The 26,723-nt window shown below is 43.2% G+C and overlaps 2 protein-coding genes across 4 annotated transcripts in view; one reads left to right on the top strand and one right to left on the bottom strand.

The window, feature by feature from the left end:
• LOC309619949 (uncharacterized protein) overlaps window positions 1-26,723 on the bottom strand; it is a 552,071-nt gene that overhangs the window by 6,638 nt on the left and 518,710 nt on the right. Inside the window, exon 7 of one of the 3 annotated variants that reach the window (XM_082375953.1) lies at window positions 1,806-1,948. In XM_082375953.1, coding sequence (XP_082232079.1) covers window positions 1,806-1,948 — 143 coding nt within the window. Of the gene's footprint in view, window positions 1-1,283; window positions 1,949-21,633; window positions 22,055-26,723 lie in introns of those variants that run through there. The other 2 variants (XR_014239279.1, XR_014239280.1) reach the window with 2 other exon arrangements.
• ANOS1 (anosmin 1) overlaps window positions 1-26,723 on the top strand; it is a 189,803-nt gene that overhangs the window by 147,156 nt on the left and 15,924 nt on the right. Inside the window, exons 6-9 of the mRNA XM_082375654.1 lie at window positions 436-565; window positions 12,398-12,603; window positions 15,306-15,450; window positions 24,460-24,606. Of these exons, the coding sequence (XP_082231780.1) occupies window positions 436-565; window positions 12,398-12,603; window positions 15,306-15,450; window positions 24,460-24,606 (628 nt within the window). The remainder of the gene's footprint in view (window positions 1-435; window positions 566-12,397; window positions 12,604-15,305; window positions 15,451-24,459; window positions 24,607-26,723) is intronic.

Below are 26,723 nucleotides of genomic sequence, written 5' to 3'. Positions count from 1 at the left end.
ATTTGGCAGGCAAGTAGGAGGCATTTCCCTTCTATAAACTAAAGCTGATTTCATTTTCTCTGTACTGTAATGATTACTTCATGTATTTATTCATTCATATGTATAATTTATTGATGAAATCTCTCCAATGCTGTATTTAGTCACCAGATTTTAAAACAGCCCAAGCATTTGTCACGAGATTTTGACTTCCAGAGAGCTTTAACTCTTTGAGGTGAAATACCTGTGAATGGAATCAAGCAGTTGGAACCTTCCCTAGGCATTCCTTGGTCCCCGACAGCCCTTCCGTACCCGAGCAGGATGGGCTGCCCTCCTCCAGGAGGGGAGGGGAGGGCAAGGCTGTGTTGAATGGGCTGGTGAGTGCACGTGTTTCTAAGCCAGGCCTGATGGGCACGTCAGGATAAAGGGGTTCTCTGTGCTCTGTGACTTTCCCCTCAGACCACGGATGAGCGGGTCCAACTGACCGACGTACGGCCCAGCCGGTGGTACCAGTTCCGAGTGGCGGCCGTGAATGTGCACGGGACCCGAGGCTTCACCGCCCCCAGCAAACACTTCCGCTCCTCCAGAGGTCAGTGTCGCTTGCCTGCCCCGCTGTGCCCAACTCGCCACAGGGGCACATGCATCTCACCTCCAGGTTCTTGTGTGTGGTTGGCCAACAGGGGGCTGTGCTGTGCTTAGCAAATGGGACCACATGGGTCTGAAGGTGCCGGCGAATTTATGATTAGGACCGTCCCTGGGCTTTTACCTCTGAGGGACTGCAGAAGATAGTGTGATGGGGTTTTCTCAGCTCTGAAGTCATGGTTTGCCATGATCCACTTCCGTTGGCTCTCTCAATATATTCTGAGTCAAGCACCATTCAATTAATTTTTGGACAGAAAGGTTTAGTTTCTGCCACATCAGACTATGCAGGTTTCTTGCAACAATTGCTATACTGAGTGTGAATTAATCTCTTTTGTTTCATAAGAGGCAGAATTTAAATCCCTCCCGAGTCACTTTATCATGGCTATCATTTTGTTCAGTTCCTATTTCAATGCTATTTTAAAACCTCTGTGGGATCCGATGAATACTAACTATATTACATTTGTGGTTAGTTTAGTCTGTGATAGTGGGAGGACATCATTTGACTGGATATTAATAATAGCTCCGTGTTTATTTCTCCAGTTGTGTTGAGATGACTGTGTGTGTTCTGAATTAATGATACATCTGCTTGGCTAATAATCAGTGAGGGCCCGTTTCATGGACAGAGATTCGTCAGGTTATTCCCTTACTAATCAGCAGTTATCCTCTTAGGGAGCTCGTTTAAGTTTATTTTAAGCATACATTATGATATTAATGAATAATGTGACACTGGTAACATCAGTCACGTCTTTCAAAACGGGAAGGTTTGAACTGGCTGCTATAACTTGCAATTTCCGTTCCATTTTGGGTAAAATGTATGTTTCCGTTAGTCTGTCCGTTTCTCACTAGATAATATTGCCACACCTTTCTCTGCATAATCATAGGTCTCAAGTGGAAACCTTGCAACCAGATCAATTTAGTATTTGAATTCAATTACAGTGTATGTTGTAGATTTTTAAGTCTTTCTTTTAAAAAGTCCTTTTAAGAAAAGAAAGGTGCACCCCACACCCCCGCCAAGCCCGAGGCAAATACACCAAGCAGGTCCGAAAATGAAATAAAATACAGACATCAGACCGTCCGTGTCTGAGGACTGTCTCCAGGTGGTCCGAGGACTGAGAGAGGCCGTGGGGATAAATCATTAGCAGGGGGTTCAGAGGCAAGGATCGGTACAGGGCTCCAGAAGTCTTCACCTTGACTCTGGCAGTGCAGATGCGGTCCAGGCGTGCTGTGGTCACCGTGTGTTCCCATCTGCTCCCTTGCCGGCAGGATTGGGGTCTGGCGCTCTCAGATCGTGGCTGCATGTCCAGACAGGAGGCAGAGCAGCTCCCAGCCTCTGCAGACAGAGGTGGAATCCCTTTCAGAGACGGACGGGGTCTGGGCAGAGGTCCTGTGACAGTCCCCAGGGCCGGGCCGGTTGCCGCCAACCACCAAAGAGGCATCCATTCTGGGGAAGGAGCAAGGCCGTGCTGTCCCAGCCCTTCCTACATGGCTGAGGACCGCATACGTCTACAATTAGAGCGGCATCCCTCAAATTGAAACGGGCTTTTGTTGAAGGAAAGTGCACCATTTTGGGGAAACCTTGCAGTCACCATTAAATTGTTCTGTTTCTTGGTTTTACAAATATGCCCAACATTCAGCATTCCAGACTTCAGTTCTTGCACTTCTGAAACCAAAAATATATGCCCAGAATTTATGGTAGATCCTACTGTTTTCACTGAAGATGCACCACAGAATGATGGGAATATAACAGACCCACTAAACAGTTGAAAGCATTTCCTCCAGGATATGGCTAAGGATACGTCACCATTTACAAGGTGGTACCCCGTCTTCCCTCACCTTAGTCAGTTCTCATCAAGCGTAGAGATGTGTCTTACTGGGAAAATAATTTTTAACAACCTTATTGAAATATCATTTACATAGCATAAAATTCACTCCTCTTAAGTGTGCTAGCCAGTGATTTTTAGTACTTACCATAAAGTCGTGCAAGTATCCTTTATACCGTTTTAGAATCCTCCAGGAGCCTCCCTGCCTTGCTGGGAGAATTTTAAGGTAGAAATAAAGGGTTTGGGGGTCTCGTTTTATCACTCACGTTTCATTCCCTTTTTTATTAAACAAATGTTTGTTGAGCTCCTGCTCTGTGTCAGACACTGTGCTAGGCACTGAGGTAACAAGTAAAAGAAAAGACAAAAACGTCTGCTCCTGTGGAACACACACACACACACACACACACACACACACACTCACTCTAATTGGGGGCGAGAGGAAACAGTAAACAAGATCAATACATAAAATACTCTCATATACTAGGGTACAGAGTGATAACTGACAGTGCGAAAAATAGAGAATAGACCCAGGAGCTGTGGGGAAGGGGGTGTTTTTGTTTCTTACTATCCAGGGAGGGCGGCCACAGAAGAGATGCCGTGTAAAGGAGTGACGGGCTGGCCTTGTGCCCTCCGATGGAAGAGCCTTCTGGTTCCAGGGGGTGGAGCAGAGAAGGGTGCAGACTGAGAGGAAGGAAGGAGGGGCCGGGCCTGCTGGGTCTCCAGGGTCATGGCACGGAGCGCCGGTGCAGTATTCCTGCTCCGAGATGATGGTAGCCTGGAGGGCGCCACGCTGAGAGGAGAGAGCCAGACAGAGGAAGACGAGCGCTGTATGTTGTCGTCGATATGTGGATCCAAAAAGTACAGCAAACCAGTGACACAACAGCCGTAACGAAAGGTGACAGTAACTTGGTCAAAGGCAGAAGTGAGCTGGCCGGGGAGCACATGTGTAAAGGTGACTGTGATAGGCTTTGGGGATTTACCCGTGGCCTGTAGGAAAGGACTCCAGGCTCTTTGGTCTGGAACTGCTGAGAGATTGGTGTTGCCGGTGACTAAAACAGAGATGACCGAGACAAGAGGGTGTTTCAGGGGAAGACTCTTTTCTTCCTTTGGGGGGATGCACATATTTCAAGAAAAGGAGTAATCCTTGCCCAGCCAGTATGACTGCCGTGTTTTAGGGCCTTTTCCTGCACACGGGCTTTTCTGAGGGGTGGACGTACCCAGGTGAAGGACCCTGGACATGCTGGAAACACGAGTAATCAAAGGAGAAGCTGAAGACACAAAAATAGCTTTGTTTCTACCTTAAAATTTCCCCAGCAGGGCAGGGAGGATCTTAATGGGGTAGCGGAATCCTTCTAAGATGGATGGTGGTGATGGTCACACAACTTAGTAAACACTAGAAATCACTGCTTGCACACTTGAGTGAGCTGTATGGTACATAAATGATAGTTCAATAAGATTGTTACATTTTTTTCCCCAGCAAGCACTTTTGTATGTTTGTAAATGCAGTGGAGTAAGATGGGGAGAGACGAGGTGGACCATCCTGGCAATGCCTTCAGCCGTCAAGCAGGTCTGTTATCCCCTCGCCCCCAGCCCCATTCTGTCATGCATCTTCCCTGAGACCACCACAGGATCTATGATGACCGCCGCACACACGTTTCTGGTTTGCAGAACACAAGGACCGAAGTCTGGAATGCTCCTCGCCTTGGGACGGATGGAAGGATGGATGTGCGGTGTGGTTTGTAAAAGGAAATAGCACCCCATTTTAACGGTCACTGCAGCGCTTCCAAAAACGGTGCATTTTCATTTAATTAAAAGCCCACTTAGGCCCGCCGTGCTCCAGAACCAACTGACACTGTACCAGTTGTACGTCTTCTAGTGGTTTAAAATTACTTTAAGAAAGAAATAGTGCTTCCAAAATAATTGTCTGTGCAAAATGTAGGCAGTTTTCTAGTGCATTTGAATTTGGATATGGGACCAGACTTGATCCTTTAAGGCTGGGTCAAGGGAAGGGGCAAGGATCTTTTCCATCTTCCCCGAACACCTCTGAAAATAAAAGCAAAATTAAATAGGACCAGAAAAAAACTTGGTAAAATGGGCATCATTTAGTTTAGGCCTGCTGCCTGGTATTCATCCTGATTCTCACAGAAAAGCCAAAATTCTTGTCTTTCTCTTCTTTAGGGTTACTTTTAAATACAAAATTACTTGTCTGTGGTTTGCCCGAATAGATTGGTTACTCAGTTAATTTCCCTTTATCTCTTATATCTCCCTATAACTTAATCCTAACCCCTTAGAATACCTATTTTCTATAAGAAAATTCTGAGTTGCTCATAGATTGGTAAGTCAGTTTCAGGCTTTTTCTTTTCCAGGTGAATACCGTTTCTGGATATTTTTATTGCTAACCCCTGCCAACCTCCCCTCCCCAAGGTTGAGGTGATTTCTGTATTTACTTATTTAAATGCTCTATACTGTCTTTCTCCCTGGTACTTGAGAAGGAAAATTGGCTACAACCTTAAAAAGTAAAATAACAGATAATTTAATAGACTAATGTATAATGTCCCTTTCTACTTTTTGTCTCTTAATGGAGAAAATGGAAATGGAAACCCTTCCACATGGTGAATTGCCTTCCTAGGCTACTCCTGGGATGAAGCGCTCGCTTTTCTGGGCACCAAGCCTGCCAGACCCTAGGGTCTTGGAAACTTTTCCATCCCTTGGTGTGTGGAGTGAACCCTAGGAAGCATCGGGAGACAGGTGTAGATACGTGTGGAATCACAAGGGCGTTTGCACGTGGGACTCCTGACGTGGGAGATGACCTGCCAGGGACACGATCCCCAGACGCCCATGCAAGTTAAGGCTCTGCGTGGGAGCGGTTTACAGAGGAAAGAATCCAGGATGCTGGGTGGGCAGGGGCGGGGTGAGAGGGGAAGGTGACCGGCAAGGGAAGGCGGAACACAGAGGCGCGTTCTCACGCTAGTTACCACTGTGGGCAGCCCTTCGCCCTCCGGGGAACTGGGGCATTGCAGGCGGGCTGCTCCCGGGAGTCTGTGTCCTGCACGCGCACAGAGCCTGCTCTGGGTGCAGACAGAGGCGCCCGCGTTTACAAGCTGAGCGGACGTGCCCTGAAATAGCACAGGACGGGGGAATGGGTGGGACCCCCAGAGCGTCTGCTGTCTACCTGTTGGTTTACTCAATATCTACAAGATCCCCGTTACAGAAGTGTCTAATGTATTTTGAATTATGGTTTAAAATAAAGATATGAAGAGGCTGATGGACGGAATTCTGCGAGATCATGAAAGGAGCCCCTGTGTTCCCGAATGTGGGACAGACGTAATAGTAAGTGGAGACAGACGGGCCTTTCCAGGCTCGCTTTCTTCCCTCCGCAATCCGCCATCACCCTTCCCAACATCAGATCCGTTGCACACTGTCGTCCGCTTCTTTGAGGAAGAAGCCCCGGACTGCTAACCCACAGAGCGCCCCAAAGCGGCAGGCATCAATTCAGAGTGGCGCTCTTGCCAGCAGAAAACATACTTTGCTATACACCGGTCTTTAACATTTTCTCGATCAGGTTGATATTTATGGACAGGGCAAAAAATGTGCATATACTGCGTGCTTGGTATTGGAAATATACGTTACTAGTACTACTTCCTGTTACAAGTGACTGCTTACAAGTTGACTGAATTTGGGAAACAAAGTGCTACAGAGACTTCCATGTGTTGACATAAGCAGTGAAAGCAGGAAGACGGACAGTTTTGTGCATTATATTAAGCAAAATCCAGATTCTTTTTTTTGCGTGTTGCCAAAAGCAGGCAAACATTTGTTTGGATGTTTGAGATTAGTCAGTATCCATTTAACACTGAATTAATGTGCTTTTAAGAGGTCTTATAAAGAAAAATTTAAAAATCCATCTTCCATTGTCATTGACCTAATACGTCTTCTAATGTACATAATACAGTTACTATATTCACTTCCTTCCAAATTCAGAGTTTTCCATCCATCTTTTCCCCCTTACTTCCCCATGTGTATGGGATACATTAAAAAGGAGAAGCAAAGCAGACAACATTGTTTTCACAGCGCACAAGCATCACACGGGATGTTATTCCACGCGTACGTTACAGAGTGCTAGGAAAGCGACAGCAGACTCCACTGTGGTCACAGAGCTCCCTGTCGCTCCACGGGGACCCGTGACTTTCTACGCAGCTGCTCTGTGCGCCATTTCCACTGGGCAACACTGTGCTGAGCGTATGTCCTGAAACGACTTAATAGCTGGGAATTCACCTGTCGTGCAGCTTCTGCAGCTTCCCTAAGTTGTTGTGTGTCTAGATACTGCAGGGGGTTTTCTTTCTTCCTTCCTTCCTTCCTTCCTTCCTTTCTTTCTTTCTTCTTTCTTTATTTCTTTCTTTCCTTTCCTTTCTTTTTTTCTTTTTCTTTTCTTTTTTTTTTTTTTTTTTTTGTTAATGAGGGAAGTAAAATTATTCCAACTGCTGTGTCTGGAAAGAAAAAACTATTTAAACATCAGAACTAACCTACTAATTAGCTGGAGAATGTGTGACTGGTTATATCATTGCTTTAAAAGTCTAACTGCCCTTGATCACCGCCCCACACCTAAGAGGCAGTCCTCTGATGCATTTCAAAGGGGAAGTCTGTTCCCTGGACATCCTTTGAGGAAATCAAATAAGTAATAAAATTAACATTCATGCTCTTAAAGCATATCTTGTTCCTCTCTCTGTGTCTATGTACATATATGTATACATATTCGTTCATGATTGTGTATTTATAAAGGTCTCTCTTTTTTTTTTACTGAAGTGGAGTTGATTTACAATATTGTGTTAGTTTCAGGGGTGCAGCAAAGTGATTCAGTTACAAGTGTATATATTTTCAGACTGTTTTCTATTGTAGGTCATTACAAGATGATGAGTTTAGCTCCCTGTGCTGCACAGTAGGTCCCGCTGTTTATCTGTTTTATATATAGTGGTGTGTATCTGCTAGTCCCAAACTCCTGATTTATCCCTCCCCGCCTTTCCCCTTTGGTGCCCGTGAGGTTCTTTTCTGTCTGTGAGTCTGCCTCTGTTTTGTCGATGGACTCATTTGTGCCAGATTTCCAATTCCACGTGTAAGTGGTATCATATGATGCTTGCCTTCCCCTGTCTGACTTACTTCACTGAGTGTGACCGTCTAAAGGTCTCTCTCTTTACTGCCATTTGCACCCCGTTCTGCTGTTGCGCTAACACGCGCGGCTGCGTCTCCGTGTTTAACCAACAGGATTGTCTGGACACGTGGAGGCGCCTGCCTCACAGTAAGTGATGGGCTTTCTCCTGGGATGGCAGGAAGGGCTCCTTTCCCATGAGAGTTCACATCAGTGTGATAATAGGCCTGCCTTTCTCCAGGGGTGACAAGTGATTTCATTTGGCACTTTACCCATCGAAGGGCGTAAAGCTGTTCCACCGTGCCTGTTACTTTGTCACAAAAGGTTCAGAGATGAAACCGTAAATCTGCTGAAACCCAAAGTTCCATCTTCCTTTGCCAAAAGCACTACATATGATCGTTAATAAAAGGAACTATTTTTCTCCAAGGCTGAAGTTGGATATTCCTGCTAAACATTGAATATATCTTGCCCCAGAAATCATGCAAACTGTAAAAGGAGCTCATACGGGCTTCCTATTACATTTATCTTTGAAAGTGTACTTGCTTTCTGCTTTGTGAGTTGTGTTTCTGCAGATAATTTGGAAGGTTGCAAAGAGGGAGTGGATGAAGCAGAAAGAGAAGTGAGATGGGGGAGAAATGCTCTCATTTAAGCTTCAGAGGGAGGGGTCAGGGGAGCTCTGGTCTTGCGATGTGCCTCTGGACTTCTGCCCCTACACTCTTGAACTAGTGAATTAAACTCTCTGATCCTCAGTTTCCTCATCTGCAAAATGGGAACAAAATGCCAACATTAAAAAAAAAAGTATAACCATATGCATATAAAATTGGAAATAAGCTGTGCTTATGTCCAGTTCCAAGAGAGTAAATGGTGTCATTGCTTTGGAAAGACTCTAGCTCAGGGGTTGACAGTCCATGGCCTGTGGTGCATATTTGGCCTGCCGCCTGTTTCTGCAGATAGCGTTCACTAGCACAGAGCCGTGCTCATTTGTTTCCATATTATCTGCAGCTCCTTTCAAGCTACAGCAGCAGAGTGGATTAGTTGCAGCAGAGACTGTGTGGTCTGCAAAGCCTTGATATTCACTGTCTGCCCCTTTACAGAAAAAGTCTTTCAATCCCTGTGCTAGACTATAATGGGCGCTTTCCCCAGCAAAGGGCTTCACATGTTGACTTTCTGTAGAGACAGGGGCCCATCGTTATGATGATGATGATGATGACACATAACAGATGTAGAGATGTGGCCTCAAACCCCTCTTTGTCCCCTCATTGTCATTCTCACGCCTGGCTCTGCCACCAGTGATGTGAATGACCTCGGGCAGGTCACTTTACCTATCCAACCCTTAAGATCCTTACCAGTTTTTTTTTTTTTTTTAAATGGTCATATAAATAAATTATAAAATCCCTTAGGGCTTTATCATAATGTGGAGTTGCTATATGCATATAATTTTTCCCACAAGCTTCCAACTGCATTTCAATGTTTTAATAGAATTAAAACATTATGTAAACTGAAAGAAAAGATTTTGTATATTTCAACAAAATGAATATACTTGATTTCACACCGTAGGGAACCATTTCACAAGGCAGTGAATGACAGCAATCTGGAAATTTGTTGGGACTGAATGAAATCCTTCAGATTAGACAAACGGGACAGACTCTCTCATCTGAAGTCTTCAGTGACTAGACAGATAAATCAGTAGCTCGTTTACAGAGGATAATTGGGGCGATAAACAGATAACCTCTGCTATTCCCCTTTGGCTTCAAAATTTTTAAAAGTGGTTATTTTGGGGGAGAAAGATTGGGGGTGTCTCATGTTGGTAATGGGAGTACGCCACCTTGGTATTGTGAGTAATCAAATGGGCCTTACTTTTAAGAAAATGTGAAGCAAATATTACTAATTCATTTATTTGAAAGCATTACTTTCTAATGCCATTGTCATAAATTATGTTGTTTCATATTTTATCATGTTTCATAAACTAGATGATGTTATTCTGAATTATGATCACATCTGAGGTATGAGAAATTTTTCCAGGGCAGTAAGAAATGATATAATGAATGAAGTAGATTAAGGAAATGATGCAATACCAAATACTAGTTGACTTCCTTAAACCTGGAATTTCTTCAGAAAAGGAGATGATTCTGAGCTTTTCCTGTGAACCTAGACTCTCTGGAAAATTCACATAACTACGTATTTTCAGCATATAGACATCCAGGTGCATCACTGAAAACATGAATGGCTGTAATTATCTTTACACATTGTAATTTTTCTCTTGCTTTGAAGTGATGATGAGCTTGCCAACCAGCTTTCTGTAAGAAAGGTCTGCAGCAACCTGCTGTAGGTTAAGGATTGAATCGTCCCGCAGAGGTTCATCTTAAGGGTCTTGGAGAATAGCAAAGCAGGAGACAATCACGGTGAAATTCTGCTGGTGCTCAGAGGAAAGCACATGTCACTGTTTTGAATAGGGTGACATCTGGTCGACCTGCAGTAGGTAAAGACTCTCGGGGCGGGGGCGGGGGGGCGGGTAGGGAGGGAGGCGTTTAGGCTAAACCGGTGGAAAAGCTTCAGTAGCTCCTGGTTTTCATCTCCACGTAATCAGATGGGAACCAGCGTGGCCAGGGCAGCAGGGTCAGGTGGGGCCAGGAAAGGAGGTTTGGGAGGCTGTGTGTGGTAAGAACGCACAGGACTTTGGGGAGGGGCTAGCACGGTGGCTCTAAGTGAGGCTGGAGGCCATCGAGAGCTTCCAGGCTGAGGAGCCTCAGCTTGTGTCGGAAAGAATCACCAGCTGCCGTGGTGAGAAAGGCTCGGAGGCCTTTGCAGTAATCGGGGGAAAAGACAAAGGCTTGGCACACAGTGTCATTCGGCTGGAAACAGTAAGAGTCCAGATAGATTTTTGAAGGTACTGCTAGCTCACAGAATGAAAGCAGAAGAAGTACACGACCCAAGGTCTGGGGCGGGAGTAGCAGGAAAGAGGCATTTGTGTCTCCTGAGACGGGGTGTCTGTGGTGGGGAGCAGGGGCTGGGGGGGAGGGGGACTTTGGTCTTGGGCACATTACTTTCAGGCTGCCTCGGAGACCTCCAAGTGTAGCTGATGCAAAGACCCTTTAGTACTTGAATCCAAGTTCAGGGGCAAAGTCTGTGTTGAAGCCATACCTTTGAGAGTTATCCGCACAAAGACTTTTGAAAGCTGTGACTGGTGAGATCTCTAGAGATTGGGTATAGATGCCAAGAGGCCCCCGAGTTCAGAGGCTGGATCCTCCCCCGCTTAGCGACGGTGGGAGGGGGGAGGTCAGGAGGGGGAGGCTGAGGAGGGACCAGGGACCAGAGGGACAGCCAGTGGGGAGTGGAGGCAAGCGGAGACCATGATGGAAGGTGAAAGCAGTGAGGTGTGTGGCGCCTCCGTGGGGATGACCAGAGTGGGGCTCCCAGGGGCTCGGCGGAAGCAGCAGAGCAAGGAAGGCCGTGCCTCCTGAGCCCGTGATAACAGGACCCAGCACTTCCCTCCTCGCGGGAGCCAAGGGCTGTTTACACCTTTGCTTGGCCGCCACCAGCTGTAGGACTGTTCAGCTTCTGACCTGCGGATCGTCTACTTCAGAGTAACGTGTGTGCTTTACATAAGTGTGTATTTTACATAAAACATAAATATATATTTCACGTGAATACATCGATGGGCCACACCTGCACTCACTGAGTCAGCGTACCTCAGTATAAGTCTTGGGCGCTCCCAGAGGGTTCCTCATGGTGACTGTTTGAGAACCACCTTGGTCAAGCATGTCACGTAATGTGCTTTGGATGAGCCATTAGCCTAGGAAAGCAACTACAAAGCTTTCAAAAATTACACAGCCCACCACACCTCCAGAACTTATCTATCTTACAGAAAAGCAACAGGTTTTTAAAAAATAACTCATGTTTCCATCATCCCCGAAACACAAACCATCCCAAGAGTAAAAACATGGGTATTTTTCCCCAGTCTTCTTCATTTATATGGAGTTAGATATAGCTTCTTTGCCCCTCTGATGCAGATGGTATTATAATTAGAATTATTGACAGCATTTTCCCGGGCAGGCGTCTTAAAACAAAACCATCTGTAAATCATTTGTGGTGAGCGGCATCTATACTTGCTCAATTTGTGGCAAAAAAATGAAGGAAAGACCCTCAGCTTTACACGTACTTAGTCATCTTCGTATATATATTTCAAATGGAGGTTTGTAGAGAAATCATTCCAGAACCTAATCTCTCTCTTGACAGCTGAGACGGTTTTGGTTTATGCGACAAACTAGAAATGGTGAAATTATAAAAATGTTACTTACCTGTCTGTCATCCACTTTGTAATGTGGATAAAAAAAAAAAAAGGTTTGTTTTTGCTGATGTTTTCATGTCACTCTTAACTTTTGATTCAAGGATCTAAAGCTCCAGGACCACTCGGATGAAAGCAGTTACTCGAATGAGCTGGTCCTAGATTTCTGTCTTTTCTTTTCAGAATTTTCAAAGGCATTTCAACTTTGCTGACCTATTTAATGCCAACCAACCTAAATGGAATTTGACCGTGTTTTACAGAACTTAATCAATTTCGGTACAATGAAAATTTGGCTGGGTTGTAGTGGTATGGAAATGCCTAGATTACAAATAGGGCCCAAACACATTGATCTTACGGTTCTATAGGCTGTATTTCAATTTGAGGCTTAAGAAGGGGATCTTCCTTAGTGCTTGTCTTCAGCTATTCTCCATATCAAGGGCAGTCTTCCTGCATCGACCCTGTAGTCATTACATGTACAGAGACGATGCTTTTGTGGTCATCCTGGGCCCTTGTGTCTTTCTCCTGGGATTTCAGATCCATCGGCACCACCGGCCCCAGCCAACCTCCGGCTTGCAAACTCCACCATCCACAGTGACGGAAGCGTGGCTGTGACAATCGTCTGGGATCTCCCCGAGGAACCAGACATCCCAGTGCATCACTACAAAGTGTTCTGGAGCTGGACGGTCAGCGGCAAGTCGCTGGTGCCAACGAAGAAGAAGAGGAGGAAGACCACGGGTGGGGTGAGTGAGAACTGGGGGAGGAGGCCCGTCTCCTCACAGCGGTGTTTGGACTCGGGCACCTGGTCTGAGAGTGGCCTCGGCTGAGCCACAGAGAGGGACGGGTGAGGGGCAGGTTCCCATCATCCCTCCCCTGGGACCGAGGAAGTTCGGAAAACAGGGGACCACGCCAGCCGTTTAGCCGTGCACGTTTTAGGTGACAACAGCTGAATTTAGTCTGTTGACTTACTCATATCCACATGGCTGGCACCACTCCGGAAATCAGAGGAACAAAAATGTCTCCATCTTACCTGCCTAGCCATTGAAAAGGAGACAATTCAAAATGTCCTTGACATTTAGGTCTTTTTTTCTGAAGAGATCCTTGTAAACTGAAGAGTAAATGTTCATGGCTTTTCAGTTGTGTATTGTGAGGTGCTCCCATCTATAATCTAATCAGTGCGACAGGAAACAGTTTAGAAAATGCACGTTTGACGATATACTTTTCTTATTGATTAAAAGAACTTGGAATGGCTTATTTTCCACAGGCCGAGAAATAAAATCTTCACTGAACCGTTTTATGCAATGAGAGCTCTATAACACTGAACATTTTGCATCATGTGGAACGTTTAATGCATAAAAATGAGTGTTCAGTGTCCTTTTAGTACACATTCCTTCATCTTGTTGTTATAAAACTTAACACCTTTCCCCCTAATTCATAAGGTCAAATTCTGTAAATAAATAAATGTTTGAAAGTGCTTTAGAAGGACAGCAAGACCTTTTTTTTTTTTTGCACTGAAGATTCCAATATCTGTGCCATTGAGAATTATAAAACATGTCTCCACAGGTCCATATCACTGATATTTAGCTGTGATACTGTTTTGGCTTTATTTTCAAGAAACTTTCTGACAGTTCCAGCTTTTATTTTGTAGGACTTTGCAACAAGTGACCATTGGTAATGTGTGCTTATCTCACAGAAAGTGCTGAAAGAGATAAAGCTGTGAAATCACAGGGATGGAAAGCAAAAAGTGATGTGATGAAATGCTGACAGCCCCCTGCCCCCGACATGCCCTTAATAACCAAACAGCATCAAGGATTAGTAGGGAAGTTTGCAATTTATTTCCAGTATATGTCAATTAGATAAATAAAAAATGAACTGCGAATTTAATTATAATTGTTAACAGGCCCAGAGTAGCCTTAATCATAGGTCACTATCTTATGAGTGACGTGTTTTTTTGGATCCACAAGAGGCAAGCTGTAGGTCATGTGACTCCTTAAACTTCTCAATATTAAAATTTGACCAACTGAGAATTAGGATCAGAAATTGGAAACATATAGAAGAACATGAGAAATTGTGAAATTTTCTTCTTGGGGATCAATGTCTTTTCATTTCCTAAGAGTCCATCCTAATATCCATGATAACTGAGAGGAGTGGGGCTTTTCAAGGAAATGCTCTTTCAAAAGTGAATTTTATTTTACTTGTTTGAAGGTAATAGTTTAGGAAGAGTGATATAGAACATAACAAGAAACCCTAACTAAAAAAAATTGGGACTTGGTAGTTCATAGACATACGGTAGGTAAAAGGAAGAAAGGGCACGAAAATGCACGGTTAATACCCCAGTGGGTGAGGCTGAGAGGTGGCCCAGCCTCACCTGGGAACAGGGACCACGGTCCGGAACCTGCCTCTCAGCCTCCGCTTCTGGAAGTGCAGTCCTTCCCGCCGTCCAGAGCCGACCTGCTGGAAGGTGGCCGAGTTCCGATGACTGATCCCTCAGAAGCCCGAATCATGTAAGGGTGCCATCTGTTAATTTACAGGGGGCGTTGTACTCACGGCTCTGAAATGCCCATGGAAATCATGTTCTCTCCCTGAAAAGAGATCTCACGTGACCCAAAATGATGCGGAGAAGTCCGACAGGTCATTGTGGTATTTAAATGAGGGACCGGCTTATGTGATTCAGCACTTGACAATTTCAGATGACGATATCTTCACGTAGCACGATGAGCGCATACAACTGGCCTACTCTCTGCGGGAAAGCACGTGCTACTCACTGCCTGCCTGATGTCTGCTGTCGCATTAGTGATGGACACGTTTTTCCCTTCATAGATGTTAATACCACCAATTAGACCATTTAGGGCCATGTGATGTCACATGTACTATATTTTGATGGATGTTTGAATTCTAAGACAACAACCTTATTTCTCTTAATTCCGAGTACTTGTAAGGGACTTTATTATCATACCTGCAAGCCATAAAAAAGTGCTTTAAGCATTTTGTCAGGTTGATTTTTCTCACAACTTTTGGTGGAAATTTACTCATAGAAGATTTAGGATAAAATCAGAGAAATACAGGGAATGCCAATTCATAATCTTTCCAGGTGTGTGCTAACACGAGCCTTTACAGCTGTCTTCTCTCTGTAAGGTGGTATCTATCTAGTAAGGAGTGAGGGGACAGAATTATTCATTTTCTTGCTACTGGAAAGCATCCAATAATGGGATTAGGAATACAATTTCAAAAAAAACGCATTTGTGCTTCTGTATGACATTTATTTTGATCCACGGTAAAAGTGGATTTTCAGATGCTAAAGATGTAGAACGATTTGTGATCTTAGACAGTCCGGGCAGACATCAGAGAGGGGCTGGTGTGCTTCAGGAGGGCACAGCCGCTGTGCAGGGAAGCGGAGAGGCGGCGAGGCTTGTAACAGCGTCTGTGTGTGTCCCTCCACCTGCAGTCTCAGAATTCTGTGACCCTCGAGCCGCTGCAGCCCAACTGCGTCTACACGGTGGAGCTGCAGGCTGTCACCTACTGGGGCCAGACGCGCCTCAAGAGCGCCAAGGCCTCCCTCCACTTCACGTCCACACACGCCGTCCACAACAGTAAGTGCTCCGAGTGCCTTCTTCTCACTTGCAGTCTTTACCTGGAGAACCTTCACACCAGTGTACATGGAAATATGTCCTTTGAACTAGGATGTGTACAAATTTTACCTTTGAGTTTTTCTTAGGATTTTTATCCGTTTTATGTGCAATATTTCGGTGTCGTAATGGAAATTTAAGAAGAAAGCGTGTCTCATTCGAACAAATGTTTATACTTACATGATTTGGGGTCCTTATGCGTATGCGTACTTGTTTTTAAGGAGGACCCGTACAGTTAAACTGTTAGAAACTGTTGCTTCCCTCCTAAGAATGCGACGTGCTGTTTTTTTGTTTTGTTTTTTTTTTTTTTACTGGTTTTACACAGTGGTCACAATTACTGCCAAAGGCTACCTAATTCTCCCCTGGGGGCAGTGACTAAATCATTCCCATTCCCGTTTCCTTGTTGCCAGTGGTTCTAAACTAGTCTGTTTGCCGTGAACTGAGCAAAGCAAGAGGAGAGTCTTATGAGACGCTCATCTCTGAGCTGGAAAATGTGTGATGTGGTGTTTCTGGCTTTGCTCAGAGGTGGGGACTGCTGAGAAGAGCTGCGGGGAAGCTCCTGGCCAGGGATCTGGGGACGGGCAGATAGAAGGCGAGCCTGAGAGAGGCCACCAGGGGTCTCCGCGGGTGCTGCTTCCCCAGGCTTGCAGGGTCCCGTGGGATCTGCCTTTCATCCCAGGCACGGGGCCTGGTCAGACATGGAAGGTGTGACAAGCTTGTTGAATTTAGGAAAGGCAAGGCTGGCTCCGCATTGTTAGATGCAGGGATTGCCCATAATTATCTTCTACCACCTGGGAAACAATACGATCCAAACGAGCAGGTCCATTTGAAATGATGCTTTCGAAATAGTTCTAGAAACAGAGCTTCCTACCTATTTGAGAAATAGTCCTTTTGGAGATTAAATGGATTTGAAAAGTCTACTATTTCTATGTATAAGTTTGCATACAGTACAACTTTTACAGAAAAATTCTCATGGAAACATTTCTATGTGTTTAGTAACTTCACTGATTTTTTTATCAATATTTTTTTTTGAAGCAGAGTTGATTTACAATGTTAATTTCTGCTGTACAGCAAAGTGACTCAGTTATACACACACACACACATATATATATATTCTTTTCCATTATGGTTTATCCCAGGAGATTGAATATAGTGCCCTGTGCTCTACAGTAGGACCTTGTTGTTTATCCATTCTCTATATAATAGTTTGCATCTGCTAACCCCAGACTCCCACTCCATCCCTCCCCCACCCCCCTCCCCCTTGGCAACCACAACTGTGTTCTCTATGTCCGTGATTCTGTTTCTGTTTCATAGATAGGTTCATCTGTGTCATATTTTAGATTCCACATGTAAGTGACATCATATGGTATTTGTCTTTCTCTTTCTGACTGACTTCACTTAGTATGATCATCTCTAGGTCCATCCATGTTGCTGCAAATGGCATTATTTCATGCTTTTTGATGGCTGAGTAGCATTCCATTGTATATATATGTACCACACCTTCTTTTTAGCCATTCCTCTGTCGATGGGCATTTAGGTTGTTTCCATGTCTTGGCTGTGCTGTGCTGTGACTGTGCCTGCTATGAACACAGGGGTGCATGTATCTTTTCTGTATCTTTAAAATTTTTATTTTATATTGGAGTCTAGTTGATTAACAATCTTGTGTTAGTTTCAGGTGTACAGCAAAGTGATTCAGTTATATATATACCTGTATCTCTTCTTTTTCAAATTCTTTTCCCATTTAGGTTATTACAGACTATTGAGCAGAGTTCCCTGCGCTATACAGTAGGTCCTTGTTGGTTAAAACCACCGTTACACGATTCAGTTTTAACGGCATTAATTTGTGTGCCTAATTTCAGCTTGACTGTTCTTAGGGAGGTCCAATCTTACAATTTGTAAACAGGACCAATATGCCTGTTATAGGATTATGAATCAATGTCGAGAGTAATTTTAGAGTCAGATTTAGTAATATCTATGATAACACTTATGGAGCACGTGGCATGTTAAAGGCAAGATACTATGCGTTAGAGACAGCTTTCAGCTGAGAGGAAGAATGAGGCATAAGTCAATACTAGTGTTACAAGTGTCATGAAACACGGCCAGAAAATCTTTATATGCACTGGACAATATACCACACTTTATATGCATTGGACAGTATACCACACGTGTAGGGTCTCAATAGCTTAGTTGCTTGAAGTCATTTTTTCTTTAGCCTGGCTGCACATTATGGTCAACTAGAGAGTTGTTTGTAAAAATGCTAGCGGTAGGGCACTGTGCCCAGAGATTATAATTCAATGGTGGCAGGAGGTGGCAGGGTTGGGGGAAGATGCCTCTCAATTTCTTTTTTGAATTCTACTGAAGTATAGTTGGTTTACAATATTGTGTTTAACTTCTGCTGTACAGCAAAGTGACTCAGTTATACATATATATTCTTTTTCATGTTCTTTTCCATTATGGTTTATCACAGGATATTGAATATAGTTTGCTGTACTATACGGTAGGACCTTGTTGTTTATCCATCCTATATATAATAGTTCGCATCTGCTAATCCCAAACTCCCAATCCACCCCTCCCCCACCTCTGCTCCCCCTTGGCAACCACAAGTCTGTTCTCTATGTCTGTGAGTCTGTTTTTGTTTCGTAGATAGGTTCATGTGAGTCATATTTTAGATTCTACATATCGGTGATATCACTTGGTATTTATCTTTCTCTTTCTGACTAACTTCACTTAGTATGATAATCTCTAGGTCCATCCATGTTGCTGCAAGTAGTGTTATTTCATTCCTTTTTATGGCTGAGTAGTATTCCACTGTATATATGCACCACATCTTCTTTATCCATTCATCTGTTTGATGGACATTTAGGTTGCTTCCATGTCTTGGCTATTGTGAACAGGGCTGCTATGAATATAGGGGTGCAGGTATCTTTTTGAATTACAGTTCTGTCTGGATGTATGCCCAGGAGTGGGATCGCTGGATCATATGGCAGCTCTATTTTTAGTTTTCCGAGGAACCTCCATACTGTTTTCCATAGTGGCTGCGACTTACATTCACACCATTCATAGATTTCTTTAATGCAGTCTTCCATTCATTCATCAAACTGTGTCTAATGATGGGAATAATTACTACCTTATACCATTGTACACTGTATTATAGTATAAAGATATGTACACTGTAGGATATATATACTGTATAGACTGTACGTTATATAGTATATGTGTACCATGTATTTATATGTGTATGTGTGTTCATGTATATACACACATGCGTACATATACATGTGCAAACACACTCATACACACACATTACTGCAGCCCTAGACACATTTCGATCTCCGCCTTCAAAGCGCCTACTGTTGAATTTGGGAGATAAACATGTCAACGTGATTACACAAAGACCAGTCCGTTGCACACAGAGCTGCAGGGAAGCTTGGCGCAGACGGACAGACGTGGCGGTGGGGACCCAGAGCGCAGCGCTCCTCCTGGGTCCTGAAGAATGGGTGCTCCGTGGGACACAGGGCACAGGGTGTCACCCCGCACAAGCGCAGAGTTGGAAGAGAGCATCGTTTGTGCAGAGAATCAGCTTGGGGGTGGGGAATGGAGGGGGGGCAGTTCCCTCCCTGGGAGACCTCAGTGACTCCCGTGGGTGTCATGACCATCCACGTGCGAAGGCCACCCGGTGTCTCCCACCTGATGCTCCCTGAAGGCAGAGGTGTGTGTTCAGCTGCCTGCTGAGCACCTCCACTGGGATGGCTAACAGGCACTTCGCATGTAACGTCCCCAAAACCAAGCTCTTCACTTCCCTCTCACACCTGTTCCTCTCCCAGGCTCTCCTGCCCCAGAAGTTCCCACCGTTCCCCCTTTTGCTCAAGCCATCCATAGAGGTCATTCGTCATGCTTTGCTCTTCTTTCTCTTCAGAAATCCAGTTCATTAGAAAGTCCTTTTGACTCTAATTTCAGATTCTGCGTGGGATCTGTCCAATTCTTGCCCTTGTTCAGCCCATTGTCACCTTATAAAATCTCCTAATTAATATTTGTTTCCACTCTTTCTTCAATATCCATTTTGTAGACAGCTGCCAAAATATTCACCATATCACAGATTACTCTCCTGAGTTCCACTCTCAAGACTGTCACCTACATCTTCTCTTTGCAAGTCTCCAGGGATCTCATCCTTTATTGCTTTCCCATGTTTTCCTCCCCAAATGTCTTCTCAAACCAAAATCCTTTAAACGTCTGCTTCTCCTAAGACCCCCCCCCCTTTTTTTTTTTTTCTATTGGTGGTGGGGATTTCCTCTATTGTGTAAAATAAGTTTGCCTTTTAGTCTCCTGGCGTTTCCAGTAAACAACATTCCTTCCCCATTAGAGACTGGTATGGGATTGCAAACTCCCATAATTTAATATGTGTTTCTGCCCACAACCAAGAACAAGGAGAGAAAAACCCAGCTTCGGCTTGCCATTGCTGAAGTCATGTCATCGAGAACCTCTTCATGGTCCAGCCCACAGACACAACTGTTACAGACTCTGGGTCTCCAGAGCACATCTAGGGCTTTCTCCTTCTTCCTGGGGCATCTCCCAACATACACCTGGTGACATCCTCTTTAATTAGCTCCTTCTCCCTTCCTCTCAAGTATGATTACAAACCCTTCTCTCTCACTTTGAGCCATATGGCATCACATAGTCTGAATTCTTCCCTCTCAGTGAGCCACTCAGATCCCCCCAGATACTAACACATCTGTCCTTCACCCCTGAGTGTCTTCCCCTGTCCTCTGGAATCTCCGGTGGAAGTGTCCTTCCTTTTGCACACGACAGATTCCAGTCTGTGGGGTCTAGACCCATCCCTTGGAAAGTACATCCGCTGAACTAAGATCTCATCTAGGTCAGAGAACAGGGACTGTCCGCCTGTGTGCCCACAGCAGCCGTCAGAGCCCACGCGCTCCAGAAGCCTAAGCGTGGCCTGTAAGCACTGCTTCAGGAACACCTGTGAAACCAAATCAGTCAGGTATTCCCGCTCTTACCTACGCACTCAGCCAACTCCTCTTCCCGCAAGACGCTGGTGCTGAGCGTTAAGGTCACTTTCTAATCATCTTTTAACATGAGGTAACGTTTTACCTGACCAATAAAGAGATATGATAGTTAACCTACCAAAGGCCACTTTATGCTAGGATTAACTGATGCCTGTCATGTGGATTCAGAAAAATAAAAAAAGAAGGGATAGTGCAAAGTACCTGTCATAATACATATTATTTGGGTGTCAGCGTAGCCGACAGAAGAGACTGGTTTTACAAAGGATGAGGCAGGATATAGCTGAATACGTATCAGGATGTTCTTTATAACCCAATGTTGATATATAATCTCATAAACACTAGTATATGACTTTTACAAGAACACTATATATTTCATCATGAAGCAACTAGAAGTAAAGAATAATTACAACTTTATAGTATAAGCAAGGGAAATTATATTTTATAGGAAAGAGTGTAGTAAATGTCAGCATATAAATTACTTTTTGAATTTTATTTTTCCAGGTCTGCGGACTGCTAGGTGTTTTAATGATATATATTTCGACGCAAGCAAAGCCTGAATGTTCATACAGTTTTATAAAAGGGTCCCTTGAAGGAGGAAAGACATAATACTCTCTTTAATGGAAATGTAACTTGCTTTTTTGGAGGCAGGGGGAGTATTTCCAGGGTTGACAGATTCCAAATGTTTTTTATAGTTGCCCCATGCAACTGGAATATACTTCCAGCTCTCCAAAATAAAAATGGGGTGGAGAGAAAATACTCTGAGTCGCTCAATCTGAAAAGGTAATCAAAGTTTTGACATCTGGGGAAGTAGCATAGTCACTCAATTCTTTTAACTTTTAGGACTATTAAAGAGTATAAATAAATCAGACCTCACACCTCTTCAGAATGTGAAGGAATGAATTTTATTCCATTTTTGTTTCCTGCTGAAAGTGGAGGACACACTCTGAGTCAAGAATGTCCTCCCAGGACTGAACTATCACGTCTGTCCCTACATGGGGGGTGGGGCATGTCCATGCGTGTCTGTGCTGGAAATATTCAATAAAGCAGCAAAGATTCAATCTTGAGATATATATATATATATATATATATATATATATAGTATATATATAAAATATATATATATATTCACACGTTCTTACGTCTGTAATGAGAAATGAATGTCTCCATGGCATATAAAAGACAGCAGGAAGACAGAATTCACAGAGAGATTAAACACGGTTATCTAAACTGTCTTGGTAGTCTGCTGGCGACTTCTTCCCATCACAGGTTCTTAAAGGAATTAGAAGCATAAATGGGCTTGTGAAAATCTTAAGCCTTTAATTCTTAAAAAAAAAAAAAAATGCTTTAGGTGTAAGCAGCAGGATTCTGTAACCGCCTGGTGGTGTCAAGAAAGGGATGCATTTGGGGGCGGAGCCTTGTGAGGGCTCCGCGTCCCAGGCCCTCCTCTGGGCTCCAGGCTCGCTGCGCTGGTGTCTGCAGGCTGGGAAGCAGCGCCTCCTGCCATCTGGTCTCGGCACATTCCTGGCCCCCAGAGCTCTTGGAATTTCCTAAGTGAGGAGGAGCGAGAAAGGTGTCTTCTGGGATGTGAGAGAGGTGATTGGGGAGAACAGCTGGGGATGTGGGTGGTCACCAGAGGAACCAAGGGGTGACTGGAAGCCTGGAAGTTTCAGTCTCCCCTTCCCACCTCCACCTGCGAGCTGAGGACGGAGGTTAGTCATCAGTGGCTGGTAATTTAATCAGCACGCCTGTGTGATGACGCCTCTGTAAAAATCCAAAAAGATGGGGTTCAGAGAGCTTCTGGGGTGGTGAACGCGGGCTGGGGGAGTGACTCCCTTAGACCCTCAGATGTGGAAGCTCCGCCCCCTCTCCCCACACCCCGCCGTGTGCATCTCTTCCATGTGCCTCTTCCTGACTTATATCCTTCTTTTCCCACTCATTTTTCACGTATCTAAATCAAATTTTATACTTAGGCATTAACTTTGAAGATAGATGTTCTTGTTTTCGTGAGCTAAGTATGAGCTTACATGACAAGCAATATTGATGTGAACATTTCTACACAAGTTTTTCTACGTTATAGATCCTCATCCCTAGAACAGTCTTTTTTGTTACTGTTGTCTGTGGTTTTGTGTTTCTTTTTTTAAATTGAAGTATAGGTGATTTACAATGTTGTGTTAGTTTCAGGTATACAGCACAGTGATTCAGTTATACACATGCACATATTCTTGTTCAGATTATTTTCCATTATAGGTTATTACAAAATATTGCGTATAGTTCCCTCTGCTATACAGCAGGTCCTTGTTGGTTATCTCTTTTGTACAGAGTAGTGTGTATGTTTTAATCTCAAACTCCTAATTTATCCCTCTGCTCCCCCCCTTTCCCCTGTGGTAACCATAAGGTTATTTTCTATGTCTGTGAGTCTGTTTCTGTTTCGTAGATAAGTTCATTTGTGTCATATTTTAGATTCCACATGTAAGTGATATCGTATGATATTTGTCTTTCTCTGTCTGACTTGCTTCACTTAGTATGATCATCTCTAGGTCCATCCATGTTGCTGCAAATGGCATTATTTCATTCTTTTTTATGGCTGAGTAGTATTCCATTGTATATATATGTACTGCATCTTCTTTATCCATTCCTCTGTCAATGGACACTTAGGTTTCTGAGTTACATCCTTTTATTATAAACGGGTAATCTAGCAAGTAAAATTTTTCTCTGAGTTCTGTCAATTGCTCTTGCAAATTATTTGAATCTGAGGAAGGGGTCTTTGGAACCCCCCATCTATAGCAGGTCATCAGAAGAACTGGTGACAGCCTGGACTCGTGACTGGCATCTGAAGGGGGGGGCAGTCTTGTAGCACTGAGCCCTTACCCTGTGGGATCTGATGCTGTCTGCAGGTAGAAACTGTCAGAATTGAGTTGAACTGTAGGACACCCTGCTGGGGTCTGAGAATTAATGGTGTGGGGAACCCCTCATACACACATTGGATTTGGGTGCAGAATCCTTAACCTAATAAATGTCTGAGTTATCCAAACATTCATTTGAATTATTTAAAATATAAGTACCAACTAATGTAAGTATCCCATTCCTTTTAGTCAGATCCATTGCATGGACGGTTTGACAGGCACACCCCTGTAAGGAGAAGTACACATTCGATGTACTTTTTCTTCTGAGTCCTCAGTTTTCCTTTCCTTCTCCTGATTCACCGCAGGTCAGCATTTCTCTGCATTCATCCTCATCTTTCCCTCTTCCTCCCACCTTCCCAAGAATGCAGACCTCACAGCTCTATCGGAAAAGTTTTGATAACACATTTCTGACTGCTTTATAATCAGTACAGCTTAAGCTGTTATCTCTCAAAGGGCTACTTGGAATTCTGAAAGCAGAAAAGTCTTGTCTCCAAGGACGGAATTTCTAAATGTGCAACTTCTAAAATCAATGAACTGGTAAAGGAGAGATTTGAGGGCAGGAATTTTTGGTATACTTCCTACTAAGCCATATACATTCTCATCTGGCTCTCTAAAGATGGAGGAACATAAGATGCTGGTACTTCTGTGAAAAGCTACCTATACTGTTTTCATGAGATGGTATTTTACTATTACTTCATGTACTTCATAACTGCAAACAAATCTATCTATTGTGAGAAATACTACTTCCACCTATTACTGAAATCAGAGCATCTTTCCAGGCTGGTGAATGTATGTTGATTCCCAATTTAAGTTCGGGGGATTCCGTGTAATACATACAGTCTACTTTTAGGTATGCATTCCAGCGAGTGATGAAGGGGGAGGTGTCATCAACTTGAGCGGGAAGGAACGTGTAGTCACGTTACATTTTACTTTAAAAATCAGGCACTAAATATGAATGAATAGCAGAGTGAAATTAAATACACTGGGATTACTATCAGGTTACAGATTTATTTTTAACAAGTAAATCAGAATGTTGTGCTTTGTTGTAGAAGAACAACTTGGGAAAACTAGAAAAAGTGTGATGCAAATACAGCCTCCGTTTCAAAGACGACGGCCCACTCGCCTCCTGGAAATCGGAGCTCCATTCTATCAAGACAACCAGCTGCAAGTGAAGGTGTACTGGAAAAAGACCGAAGGTGGGCAGATGCTTCTGTTTATTTATTGTTGTTCTTGCTAAGTTTTAGTTTATATTGGAGTCGAGTTGATTAACCATGTTCTGTTAGTTTCAGGTGTACAGCAAAGTGATTCAGTTTTACACATACACGCATGTATTCTTTTTCAAATTCTTTTCCCATTTAGGTTATTACAGAATACTGAGCAGAGTTCCCTGTGCTACACAGTAGGTCCTTATTAGTTATCGATTTTATATACAGTAGTGTGTATATGTTAATCCCAATCTCCCAATTTATCCCTCCCGGCCACCCTTCCCCTTTGGTAACCGTAAGTTTGTTTTCTGTGCGTCTGTTTTTGCCTTGTAAATAAGTTCATTTGTATCATTTTTTTAAGATTCCACACATAAGCGACAGCATATGATATTTGTCTTTCTATGTCTGACTTCACTTAGTATGATCATCTCCAGGTCCATCCATGTTGCTGCAAATGGCATTATTTCATTCTTTTTTATCGCTGAGTAATATTCCATTGTATATATGTACCACATCTTCTATATCCATTCATCTGTTCACGGACATTTAGGTTGCTTCCATGTCCTGGCTATTGTAAATAGAGCTGCAGTGAACATTGTGGTACATGACTCTTTTTGAATTACGGTTTTCTCAGGGTATATGCCCAGGAGTGGGATTGCTGGATCATATGGTAGCTCTATTTTTAGTTTTTTAAGGAACCTCCATACTGTTCTCCATAATGGTTGTACCAATTTACATTCCCACCAACAGTGCAGGAGGGTTCCCTTTTCTCCACACCCTCTCCAGCATTTATTGTTTGTAGACTTTTTGATGATGGCCATTCTGACTGGTGTGAGGTGGTATCTCATTGTAGTTTTGATTTGCATTTCTCTGATAATTAGCAATGTTGAGCATCTTTTCATGTGCCTCTTGGCCATCTGTATGTCTTTGGAGAACTGTCTATTTAGGTTTTCTCCCCATTTTTTTCACTGGGTTGTTTGTTTTCTTGATATTGAGCTGTGTGAGCTGTCTGTATATTTTGGAGATTAATGCCTTGTCAGTCACATCGTTTGCAAATATTTTCTTCCATTCCGTAGGTTGTCTTTTCATTTTGTTTATGGTTTCCTTTACTGTGCAAAAGCTTTTAAGTTTAATTAGGTCCCATTTGTTTATTTCTGTTTTTATTTTCATTAATCTAGGAGGTGGATCAAAATGATTTTGCTGGGATTTGTGTCAGAGGGTGTTCTGCCTGTGTTTTCCTCTAAGAGTTTTTATATTTGTTGTCTGCATTGAAGAGCGCTGTGATGTAAGGGTGCTTGTGCAAACGTCACCGTCAAGCCACACTATTGATATTAAGGAAACAGTAGCTGAACAAAACACATGCATGCTTTTAAAAAATTATTATTAAATGCCTTGCTCTTCTGAAGTCTGAATGGGTTGCCTTTGATTCCAGGGAATCTGTATCATATACTGAAATCTGCTGCTTACATTTTATCATTTCAGGGATATTGACCTGTCTTCATGTCTTTCCTAGAAGGCTGATCTTGTGTCCCAAACACTTAAGACAGTCATTATTTTGCACTGTAAATTCTTGTTCTAAATTAAAAGACCTATAATGCAAATAATTTGGAAAATAGAATAAAAAAGCCGATTCTCTTCTCAATATCATTTCATGGAAATAGCACTTTACTGGATTTTCTTTCAGAAGTCTCCTATACCCCTGTTTCTCACTCAGTTGTTTTATATGTATATGTGTGTGTTTGTAAAAGCACAACACATTTTCATAAAATACTAATTTGCATTCTATATTGTTAGTATTTTTAATAACATTTTTAAATGGCTGCCTTGATGGATATTATGTGTCATAATGATTCCACTATAGTCAAACATTTAGGTGCCTTCAGAATTTCCATCTTATAATCAATACTGCAATGAACAGTCATCCTTAGAATAGATTCTTTTTTCTCTTTGGGATAAATTCCTTTTGTTTCTTTGTTTTCTGTACTCTTAGAATATTTATTTTGCATTACTGAAATAGTATTTTTAGAGTTACTTGACATATATTTTTATATTTATCACTTCTATGCATTTTAAGACATAAACTATTTTAAGCAAAAAACAATAGATTG

This window comes from Balaenoptera borealis, assembly GCF_965194805.1.
Source record: "Balaenoptera borealis genome assembly, chromosome: X".
NCBI lineage: Eukaryota > Metazoa > Chordata > Mammalia > Artiodactyla > Balaenopteridae > Balaenoptera > Balaenoptera borealis.
Note: the sequence above shows the minus strand (reverse complement) of the source record. Positions and strands in the feature narration are given on the sequence as shown.